The sequence below is a fragment of the Monodon monoceros genome, unplaced genomic scaffold, assembly GCF_005190385.1.
Source record: "Monodon monoceros isolate NGI ecotype Baffin Bay Population unplaced genomic scaffold, NGI_Narwhal_1 Super_Scaffold_16, whole genome shotgun sequence".
Classification (NCBI taxonomy): domain Eukaryota; kingdom Metazoa; phylum Chordata; class Mammalia; order Artiodactyla; family Monodontidae; genus Monodon; species Monodon monoceros.
In genome coordinates, this window is record NW_021703772.1 from 88,690,034 (window position 1) to 88,702,476 (window position 12,443).

A 12,443-nucleotide genomic window follows, 5' to 3' on the forward strand; every position below is an offset into this window, starting at 1 on the left:
GGTTGAGTACAAATTCCAAGTTTAGAGTTACTTTCTCTCAACCCTTTCCAGAAATTATTTCGCTATCTTTTCACATCTCTTATTGCTGCTGAGAATCTCTGTCTAATTGTCATTCTTTTTTGCAGGATGTGTCTTTTCTCTCTAGATGCTTTTAAGATCTTCTTTTTCCTCCTGATAATATTTTTATTTAGCAACCTAAAGTGTATTGGACTTCCTTTTGAGTCATGTCTTTCATCAGCACAGGAGGAAAAACCCTCAATGGTCACCAATCTGACCATTTTTTCTAGCCTAGTCTCTCTATTCCTTCCTTTGTAAACTCTGACTAGGTATGGTAGGTTATTCATTCTAACCTCCAACTCACCTAATCTTTTTGTTTCTCTGTGCTTTCTCTGGCTAACTTCCTTCAATTTGTCTTGCAGTTCACTAGCTGTCTTGAAGTAACTAGTGTCTAACCTGCTGTTTAATCCATCTAATGAATTATTTTTTTTAATATTTGCAAGTTATTTTTGCTTCTCATTTATATATATTCCAAGAAGATTTTTTAAAATATTGTACCTTGCTTATTATTTTGAAGCATATATTTTTCTTTAAAACATTCCACGCATTTTTCTTTATCTTACACATAATAATTTTAAAACATGTAGGCTTTGGAGACTTAAACCTATTGTTTATTTTTCTCTTTATTCTTGGTCTTATGTCTCATTTCTTTTAATTTTTTGTTTTATTTTTTTGTTCTGATCAATTATGAGGAGAAACTCAGTCTATGGAAATTGTGAGGGCCTGGGTTAAAAATTTTTTTTCTTCCATAGAGGATTTGAATTTGCTTTTGTTGGAGGGAAAAGGAGTGACGATAAGCCAGGAATCACTTTAGTTTGATTTCTCCTCTACCCAACCAATGAATACCTTGTTTATATACTACTAATCTCTTACCTAAGTGTAGACATATGCTTAGAATTTGTTTTTCATACCCAGGAAAGAGACAGAAAAAAATGTTTTATATTTATTTTAAAAATTATTCTCCTTTTTAAGTAGGCAGATTTTTTATTTCCCACTCACCCAAGGATGTAGATCCTTCTGATACCCTGGGATTGCTCTTGTTTAGCTCTGCTTTTTGTGAGTTTAAGGACTGATTCCTCTTGCACTGAGCAACTAATAATCCTGGAATCTGTACATCATCATTACAGGTTTTTGTTCCAGTGGCAACACCAAATCTGTATTCCCACTTCCCTTCCTTTATGATTTTAGCTAACATACAAGTGTGTGTTAGCACTTAGAGATATTCCTATCTGTCTTATTATCTCAACAATGCATTTAAAAGTTACAATTTAATATACATCAGGGAATTTTGTGGCAATGGAGGGCTTTTATGAATATCTAATCTGCCTTTCTTCAAGAAGTGAGAGTCCCTGGAAATAGTAAATTGAACTTTCTGAGAAACTTGTTCAGAGGTCTTGGCCTGACTTACTTGAAAACAAGAGTTGAGTCAATTCATTATTTTAGCATTTTTGTTAAAAAAAGAAAAATATCATTAAACATATTGCAGTTTTTATTCTTCCCCCCACCCCTTTACTGTGAATTTACCAGGACACTCTAAAACAATGAGACTTGGGCATTAGTGGTGGTCAAAAAAGACATAAAATTTATCTTAGGCATAAAGCTGATAATTAGAAGCTCCAAACTAATGGACAGGAAAAGGGTGAGGATAGAAAATGAGAATTGAGATTGCCTGAGTATATGTTTAGATATGTACTCCTGAAAATACACTTGGGGATCTTACAGCTGATATTTTTAGCTCAGCTCACATATCCTTAAGATTATGGATTGTGCATATCATGAATTCATTCATCAATTCATTAAAAATATTTATTTTGAAGGCAATGTTGTATACGTTTGGGGTGGGAGCTATAAAGATAAATTAGCAAGGAACCCACCTTCAAGAAGTATATGTGAAAGTACTAGTATGTTAACAAATAATTATCACATTAGGTAGAAAGGGATTGACCAGATATAGTCCTGTTGAGTTAGGTAGATAAAGAAAATCTTTATGGCTGGAATATATAGGAGAATTGATTAGGTTTTTGTGGTTGAAGGATGATGTTGCCTATCAGCTGGCCTATTCTGCATGAGATTTAGAAAAGTGAAGATGTGATTGGATGTGAGGTCCAGGTAATTCTATATAGATTGGAAAGTTTAGGACAAGGCTGGGAATCTGAGAACACATCAATATGACTGAAGTGTAATAATATAATTGGCTAAAAATAGTGAGAAATAAGGTTGGAAAGGTAATTCAGATTATACAGAAAGCCAGGCTAAGGAATTTAGATATCACTTTCTGAGTGGTTGGAAGCAATAGAATACCTTGGGGCAACCAAAGGTCATGATCCAGAGCTCTCTAGTCAGAAAAATAACCTGGCAGCAACTAAATCAACTGCTTGAAAGAAGAAAAAGACTGTATGCTATGCAATAGTAAAGATAGAAATAGATTTGAGAGAGCATGAACCACAGAATTCACAAGGACTAAATAGGTATTCATAGCTTACATTTGGCTATGATTTCCAGTTTCAGAATGCAATGTCTTCTCTAGGCTGTATGATTAAGAGTCAATCAGAAATAAGTAAAAGGATTTTGAGCAGAAGAAACAGCGGAAAAAAACCAAACAAACTCTGGATAACATGTATTTTAGAGGAAATAAAAACTTATTTTATTTTTGCCAGTACCAAGCAATTCAGGGTAAAAAAGCAGAAAGTATTAAGTCCTTGGTTTGGCAAAGTATCCCTCAACCCTGAATTAAGCTGCATGAACACACATACTTTAATATTCACAACAATCCTATGAATTATCTATAATTATCCTCATTTTGCTGATTAAAAAAAGGCCAAAATTTAAGCAATTTAAGGACAAAAAATAGGCACCCAACCTAGAACAGGAAGCCAAATCTTCTCATTACTGTTTCTCAGCAACCAATTAAGTCCAGAGAGTGAAGGAGGAAGAATAAATATTCTGGGTGAGGCAAATAAATATCTGACTTGGCAGGTTTAGCTTTACAGAGGTGTTGTATTACTTTTTCTTCCCTTGAGAAAAGAGGGAACTGGATGAGAATCACTAAAAATAAAAGTAAATTTCAAGTGTTGGGTTGAGAAATGAAGTTCACATACAAAATTTGCCAACTTACCAGAAATTAATGATGAAAGGTAACTTGCAGAATGAGAAGTTGTTGCTTACAGGAGAAATTGAAACATGGGGAATCCCTTTTAAGGGCACTGTGATTAAAAGTTATTTAGAAATAATAAAAAGAATATTGAGCAGGCTCTGTTAAGACTCAAGGATGTAAACTTGGGGTAGAGCCTACCATGCCAGCATGGCACTTCACAGCTGACCCAGAATTGCCAGGCCTCCCTTATTTTGCTCCTTTAAATTTTGAACTAGTGAGACTTCCCTGGTGGTGCAGTGGTTGGGAGTCTGCCTGCCAATGCAGGGGACACGGGTTCAAGCCCTGGTCCAGGAGGATCCCACATGCTGTGGAGCAACTAGGCCCATGTGCCACAACTGCTGACCGTGGGCTCTGGAGCCCGTGAGCCACAACTACTGAACCTGAGTGTCACAACTACTGAAGCCTGCATGCCTAGAGCCCGTGCTGTGCAATAAGAGAGGCCGCAGCAATGAGAGGCCTGCGCACCACAGTGAAGATTATCGCCCCTGTAGCTGCAAGTAGGGAAAGCCTGCGCACAGCAACGAAGACCCAACGCAGCCAAGCATAAATAAATAAACAAATAAATGCATTTTTTAAAAAAAAAATTGAACTAGTTAGCAGACCTTACAAATCCAGAGTTTTCACTTTCTGGAAATCTAGCTTGGTGACATGTTTTGAAAATGATAAAAAGGGAACATGTAGCAATTAGAAGAGCTAAGTAGCAGCTGCTCTGGGTTTCTAGCAGCATTTGGATTGGAACTGCTGCTCTGGAGTAGTGACTACAGCACTTGGGAGCTAGTTATAACTTGCAGAATCTTAGGACCCTCCCCAGACCTACTGAATCAGAATCTTCCTTTTAAGAGTCTCCAGGTGTCTTATATATTTGAGTAGCAGGGGTCTGGAGAACCCTAAGAGGTACAGCATGATAGAAAACGTTAAAACTTTATGAAATAAAGGCGAAACCAAGTGAAAGTAGTCAAATGCCACAGATTGGGAACTCAATTGGCCTGCTTTACCTGTTAATGTGTTAAAAAGATTTCCTAGTATCCATTGTTTTTAACATTTTCATTTTAATTTGTTTCTTTAATTTAAATGTGCAATTATATTTTAGCCTAAATTCCATCATTTTTAAAGAAGATGCCTGATTGAATCATCAAGTAATAGCAGCCCAAATATTCATATTGGATGTAATGAATCAAAACATAATTAGATTTCAGTAATTTCTGTAGAATCCACATTGGAGGAATGTTAAAAGGGCTTTAGTTTCTTTGCTCATATCTCTGTCAATTTCTGTTAATTATCCATTTTAAAAATGTTCAACTCTGGTAATTCTTTTTGGAAAGTTGAATTGTTTTATTTCATTTCAGTAACAAATTGGCATTTAAAACATAAAATGGCCCATTTGTTGATGGCCCACAGTACTTTCTCCTAACTAGAAAGATGTGCCATCAACTAGAGAAGCTATTACTCTAATTTGAATTTTGGTCACCTTGGCTCATAGGACTGCTGCCTGTGTCTGCTCCTAAGTGTTTACTAGTGAATCATTGACTGTTAGTGTAATTTCAATGCTAATTGTTACTTCAGGTTTTCAAATGGCTCAGCAGTAAGACATTAATGATTATTCATGCCTTAAGAAGGGCTGATAAGGGAATGAGATTACAGTCTTGTACAATATTAGCTAACTAATAGTGTAAATTAAATTTTCCCTGAGACAGAAAATAACTGACTTAGAAAGCCAAAATAATGAAAAACTTCGTTCATTTTTAATTTTCTCTTTCCTGTTGTACAGATATTCAGAGTATCAGAGGGTTAGCTGTGGACTGGGTCTCACGTAATTTATACTGGATTAGCTCAGAATTTGATGAAACGCAAATTAACGTGGCAAGACTAGATGGCTCCTTGAAAACCTCAATTATCCACGGAATCGATAAGCCACAGTGTCTAGCAGCTCACCCAGTCAGGGGGTAAAGTATGATTATTTTTTTAATTTTTCAAAAATTTTACACACTTTTGCTCTGATTTTATGTAAAAACTTTGTTGAATTCAGAAGACACACACACACATACATATATATAAGCTATACAGTCAAAAAAGCAAATGTGAACATGGAAGTTGTACGAGATCCCTGGTTAGAGATTTCTGTTTTCTGCATGAAATCAGATTTTTATATATTATTGTAAAATTTTATCAATTTATGTTTCTAAAGACAGTTCAGAATTGTAAAAAAAAGATGCCAGGAGAAGTTGTTAATTTCATTTCAAATACCAGTTGTTAATAACATATTTACTGTGTGTTAGTATTATGGTCACTGCTAAGTAGATCAGATTCTCCCATCTTCTGGCTAGTCATCATGTACCCATGTAGAGAACTTGGGTAGGGCTAAAAGAAATTCTTTCTCCTGAGTGCTTTCAACTGGAATGATTGAAATGACTTTGTTCCCTTCTCTGGTGCCTGACTTCTCCAAGCCAAGAGGATTCAATCTTGATGAATGACTTTAAATGGAAATAATTTACTGTAGTCATAGTTAAATATTCAGTTGTGAATGTAGGTGCAGGAAAGTAAGTGAGATAATTGTCCTTCAGTGACAGGAAAAAGCAAGTGGTACTTTCTTCCCAGGCAAGTGACTCAACAGTCTGGGGCCTTCCTGAAAAAAAATTATCCTGAGCCAAGAATTTACTTTAATATTAACTTTGTTCTTCAATGTATGCTTCTAGTCAACAAGTAGGTGTATATCTAATATTTTTAAACCATATCTCTTTTGAATTAAGGAAACTCTACTGGACAGATGGAAACACAATTAATATGGCAAATATGGATGGCAGTAATAGCAAGATTCTCTTTCAGAATCAAAAGGAACCGGTTGGTAAGTTCTGTTTTTTTTTTTTTATAGTTAATCACTGTAGTTTTTAATATGACAGATCTGTGCTTGTACAATGGATCTTTGACCTAGAGCCTGAAAGAAAATATTATAGATTAGTAATATAAATTAAAACAGAAATTTATCAATCTTATGGAATCCATTTGGTCCATGTAGGGTAGGGAAGAAACATTCTTTTTCTGGAAAAGAAGTTAAGTTTTTTTGATAAGAGAATTTTTCAATATCTTAAGTATGGAAGTTGCTTAAAACTTAATGTAATTAATAAATATAATATCTTATTCTCACTGGTGAATATCTGATACACCATTTGCTATGATAACAATATGATGTACTGAAGCCTCCTCTGATCATCATCATTGTGGCATTATTAATAGTTACAATGGTTTGAGTTTAAGTATTTAATATTTAGTTTTCAGCAATTTTCACTTACTCTGCAGGGTGTTTATTTAGTTTGTCATTCTACCTTTGTTAACCACTGTAACTCATCAGGTAAAATTTCATGGTGCTGAAAGAGAGCTTTGACTCATTCCCATAAGTGATCTTTGAAAATCAAAGTACAAAGATTCTTTTAGAAGATAAAGTTACACTATACTGTTCTTTTCACATAGATATCTATACATTGTACTATTCTTTTCAAACTGTAATCACTCTTTCCTCATATTCTCTTCTGTTTCTTTGAGAGGAAGAATTACCATATTGCCTTAATTTATCATCTCAACGTACGTCTTTTTAAAAATCCAATAATGAACCTGAATTTTGATATTATATTAAATGTGCCAATGATGGAATATACAAAAGAAAGTCATAATTTTGCTTTGAATTGAATACTGTGTATTTTTAAATCTTGGGGTAAAATCCCTACACCATGAAGCTTTTCAGCAATTTTTTCTTAGTTTTAGAACTGTGGAAGTATACTTTCTTGAAGTATCTCATTTTTAATAGTGATGATTCAATAAAGGGATAATATCAACAAGATTTGCAATAAATAATTCTTTTTATGTGGTCCGTAGAATAAACCTTGTGATGTAAAATGATACTATTAACAACTCTTTTCTTTGGATTGTGTTCTAAGATTTGATACACAATTGAAATTCAAGGTAGTGTTAGAAATTAAAGGCAAATTGAAATGCTAATACTTCTCTGTAGAAGATGATAGAACAGAAGAAAGAAGGGACTCTACAAGATTAGGACCCATACAAAGGATTTAATTTGGACTAAAGCAATTCAGTTGGTTCTTATCTGGAGTTGTTCAGAATATTTAATACGGAAAAGTGAGTATGACTGAAATAGTATGAGCAAATAAAGTCCTTACATTGTAATGTGGTAGCTATAGGTTACACCGAAATGTTCATTTATATGCTCGTTTTTATAAGGGGAAAAACCTTATCTTCTTTAATACTAAATTTCCATTTTCCTACTCAAAATAAATTAAAGAACAGCTATATATGAAGCTTATATAAAGAAAGTTTGTAAGAAAAAGAATTAGTGTTACTATTTACACTTTGTAGTTGGCCCTTCAGGCGTTATACACCAAGTGATATTTTTAACTGTGTATGGATGATGATTAAACATCCAGTAACAAATATTAAATGCCTACTTCATGTCAGTTATTGTTATATTTGAAAATTACTTTAAAATAAATTCAGAATTATACTGTTAAATTTTAATTTGTGCAAGATAGACTATTTTCCCAGAAATAACCCAGAACCTTATTACAAACCATATCTTAAGTCAGCATTAATGAGTATGGCTTGTGAGTCGACATTCATTTATTCAATAAACAGATTTTTATTGAGTATCAGATTTTGTATTCGGCCTGTTGATAAAAATTTGACATTGTCCCTTTGCTTTAGGGGCACACGAACCTAAATCATTTTAGATCCCATTAAGTGAATTTATCTCAGTGACCTTGAGCAAATTACTGTTAGCTCGGTGGTACTTGCTTTCCTCTCTGTAAGATCAAGGCAAAATGCCTATTTTGTAAAGTTCTCATGAGGATTAAATGAGGAAAACTTATGAAAAGAACATCTGGCCTTTAATAATAGAACCTATCAGGAGTAGTAGTAGAAAGTATATTGGGTCCAATAGACTGAAATTTGAATGATTTGATTGTCTGCAGTATTGAGTACGTATAAATGAATTCAGTTAAGAATAAACATAGAACAGAATCCATAGAAATCTAGCAGAGGAACATATGTAACTAAGTGGGCCTCTGAGATGAGCAAATTTTTATGCACATCTATATTGTCTTGATGCTGATGCTAAGAGGCAAACAAGTTTGAAGTACCGGGTTCTGCTCTCAGATCTTCCCAGCATAGCCCCTTAGGACCAATAGACAACTGGGCCCTCATCTTGTTCTAGAAGTTCTTGATGTGATTTACAAATAAGTATTGCTTACAAGTCCCTTCCAGTAACTTTCTACTTCAGGTTACTAGTCATGTCAACCAGGTGCTAAGACTGATGGTCTCTGCGATGCTGAATGACAGACTGTGCTGTCCATGTGTAAATGTGTTCCTCTTGCTGTTTCTCCTATATTCCCTGTCTAACCCTGTGGCCATTTGGCTCTATAGGAGAAGAAAATTTTTTCCTCTATCTTTCTAGGTTCTTTTGGCTGGGGTAGTGCAGGCATACCTCAGAGATACTGCAGATTTATTTCCAGACCACCGAAATAAAGCAAATATCACAATAAAGCAAGTCACACGAAATTTTTGGTTTCCCAGTACATATAAAAGTTATGTTTACACCATACTGTGGTCTTTTAAGTGTGTGATAACATTATGTCTTAAAAAAAAATGTACATACCTTAATTAAAAAATACTTTATTGATAAAAAATGCTATCCATCATCTGAGCCTTCAGTGAGTCATCGTGGTAATGGCAAAGACCACTGATCACAGATCACCATAATAAATATAATAATAAAAAATTATGAAATATTGTGAGAATTACCAAACCGTGGCACAGAGACATGCAGTAGGCAAATGCTGTTGGAAAAATGGTGCTGATAGACCTGCTCGATGCAGGGTAGACTCAAATCTTCAATTTGCAAAAAACACAGTATCCACAGGGTGCAATAAAGTGAAGAGCAATAAAATGAGGTATGCCTCTAATTAAAGTGACAGAAGGCAGATTAACAGGAGAAAAAAAATTAATTATGTAAGTATGGGAGCTCCGTAAGAATGAGATCCAAAGAAGTGACCAAAGCAGGCAGCATTTATACCTTTTAGACGAAGAAACAATTATTTGTGAAGATTTGAAAAAACAAAGGGGTTTGGGCTTGCAGTTCCAAAATAATGAAGTAACAAAGCTTATTTATACTGCTTTCTTGGCCTTGAATTCCCTATCTCTGGTGATAAGGATGCCTTCTATCTTCCTGGTATAGGGAGGATACCTTCACATGAGGGAATTAGTCCCTGCTTTCAGGCAAACAAAAGAGGCTCAGAGTATTTTTCTTTCACCAGCTGTTTCTTAAGTAACTTTAATTCAATATAATCAATATGGGGGAAGGGTTGGGGAGAGGGATAGTTTGCGATTGACATGTACACACTGCTATATTTAAAATGGATAACCAACAAGGACCTACTGTATAGCACAGGGAACTCTGCTCAATATTCTGTAACAGCCTAATTGGGAAAAGAATTTGAAAAAGAATAGATATATGTATATGTATAACTGAATCACTTTGTTGTACATATGAAACTAATACAACATTGTTAATCAACTGTACACCAATATAAAATAAAAAGTTAAAAAATAAATAAAATTAACAACTATCAACAAGAAAAAAAAAATCAATATGCCAACATAGCACATTTTGGGGTGGCCTGTCCTGAACCCCATCAGCTCTCATTAGCAACTCAGATATTTCTCATAAAAAGAAAGAACAAACAGAAATCAATTGGTCAATTTATCTACTTATTGGCAAGTTTTGTTTGTTTTTTAGCACATGGTATAAATATAAAACCAAGTTCTTTTGAATGTAACCCTTATTCATTGCAACCCTGTTAATTGCAATTTTTGATCTATCCCAATAGGCTAGAGAGACTCTTATCTGTAAATTAACTATAAAAAATATTATTGGTGAGTAACTTTATAGCAGGAAAGTCTTATCTATATTGTCAGTTTAAATTCTTTATTTGTGAGGAATGGCACCAGTAAAGACAATGCTGGTTTCAAGAGTATTGTAGATACTGATTAAAATAGATTAAAACTATGTTGCATAGTAACTTTTTTTTTAAGTTAGCATTTCCACTGTGTGCTTGAACCACTTTCTTAAAATATATTCAGTAAGTTATATTGTTTACTAATTTACACAAAATACTGAAGTATTTCAGATTATTGTTTTCTTTTCTAAAAGTTCTTTTTTTGCTTTTTTTTTTTTCTCTCTTAATGGACAATTTAGAGCTGTGATGTGAATAAGTGGACCAAAAAAATTTTTTTTGTTTATACACAAATTAAAACTGCCTTTTAGTGTAGTATCAGGGTTAAGTCTCATAAGGAAACATTTGATAGTAGAAGAATTTTTGAAATACTCTCAAGAATTCATGCCACTGTAATCCCACTTTATAAGTTTCTTTTAGAACTATCCCCCTGAGATGATTTGTAAAATGGAATTTTTCAGTGCTATAAATGAACATATGAATGTGTGAAAAAATAAGTACAAACCTGTTTTTGTTGATATACACTGACTGTCATACCTATGAAATACTTACATACATAGGGATATTTGTTACTGTGTTATTTACTCATTGAATTTCACTGATATTTTGCACTGCAGGAAGTTATTGTAATTACTTTCTCATGATGAATCTGTCTGAGCCATCTCTGGCTTAAACTCCTGCCCACTGCATTCCCTGAACCATTTCCATGAAGAAAATTAGGTGAATAGGAAAGCAGGAGCTACTGTTCAGTTGATTTTTCTCCTTTTGCATATTGACTGTCAGATTATAAATTATTTTTGGAAAAAATGTATAGAAAAATGCATGGAAAAAATGTACAAGATGTAAGGAGAAAAAACAATATTCTGTCTTGTAAGGCTGGGAAGTGTCAAATGAAAACAATCATTTTCTATCACCCTTTATGAAACCTGTATTCTCACTATGAAGTTACACCTTTGTGGTTGTATGCACTTAGCCTGGGATATATGATGAGGATGTCAACTTTGGCAACAAAAATAACAATTATAGTGACTACTTGTTACAGATTTAGAATATATTAAGCACTTGCAAAATGCTTTTCATTAATCATCTCATTGTAATCATTTCTGGAAGACTTCCTTACTCTTCCTTTATAGATTCAGAAACCGAGGCTTGTTGAAAGAAATGAGTTGCCTGTGATGAATGGTAGAGTTGGGATTCAAAACCAAGTTTATCTGCTTCCAAAGTCATATTAAATCTTAACCATATGCTATGCCTAGAGAGGCTCATTTCATATAGTAATTACCTGACCTCAAGCAAAGATCAAGGAATAAAACTGGTACTCAGTCAAGCATGGAAGGTGGGAAAGAAAAATCTAGAGCTTATGTACTCCTAAGAAATGTGGGAACAAGTAGGACACTGCAATCAGCTTTTCTAAGCAGCCAGGGGTATGCAAGAACCAGTCTCACCTCTTTGTCATTTGTGCCTCACAATTAATTATTTCTGAATCTTTAAATGCATGTTTTAAACAGTAATGTCACTGATATACTAGGCCTTCTAGTTTGTGGAATTGTTTTCATATTTTAATTCACTGGATTTCCCTTACTTGTTTTCTGTTAAATCCATATGCATGAAATACTTGAAAGAGAAGTGCATAGTGATCTTATCAAAACACCCAACTTGGCATTTTATGAGTGCGTATCACTGAAGACCAAGTAATTGCAGCCTTCAGGCAGTTTGGGCTGAATAACTTTGTTTCTGTTAAATACAAATCAACATTCCCATTATACATTGTTGAACTAAATATTTTCAATTAAGATTTATTGCTCAGTCTTGGATACATTAAATGCTTAGAGCAGTTTACAAAACGGGATTTTAATTTACTTCTTAAAGCCATTTCAGAGTTTAAAATGTTTATATATTATGAATTTTATCCCTCAAGCCTCATATAAAGCATATTGGCTTGTCAATCAGCATTACCCTTCATGGTTTATTCTTAAGAATCTAGTATAACTACATATTTTATTTTCTTGATGTTTTCTGTTCATTTTAAATGTAATCCCAGGGCTTCCCTGGTGGTGCAGTGGTTAAGAATCTGCCTGCCAAGGCAGGGTAAATGGGTTCGAGCCCTGGTCCGGGAAGATCCCATATGCCGCAGAGCGACTAAGCCCGTGCACCACAACTACTGAGCCTGCGCACCACAAGGAAGAGTAGCCCCCGCTCACCACAACTAGAGAAAG

The 12,443-nt window shown here is 34.2% G+C and overlaps 1 protein-coding gene across 1 annotated transcript in view; it reads left to right on the forward strand.

Annotated features, from left to right (window-relative positions):
• Positions 1 to 12,443, forward strand: part of LRP1B (LDL receptor related protein 1B) — a 1,820,879-nt gene that overhangs the window by 1,231,546 nt on the left and 576,890 nt on the right. Inside the window, exons 30-31 of the mRNA XM_029226108.1 lie at positions 4,980 to 5,154; positions 5,959 to 6,053. Of these exons, the coding sequence (XP_029081941.1) occupies positions 4,980 to 5,154; positions 5,959 to 6,053 (270 nt within the window). The remainder of the gene's footprint in view (positions 1 to 4,979; positions 5,155 to 5,958; positions 6,054 to 12,443) is intronic.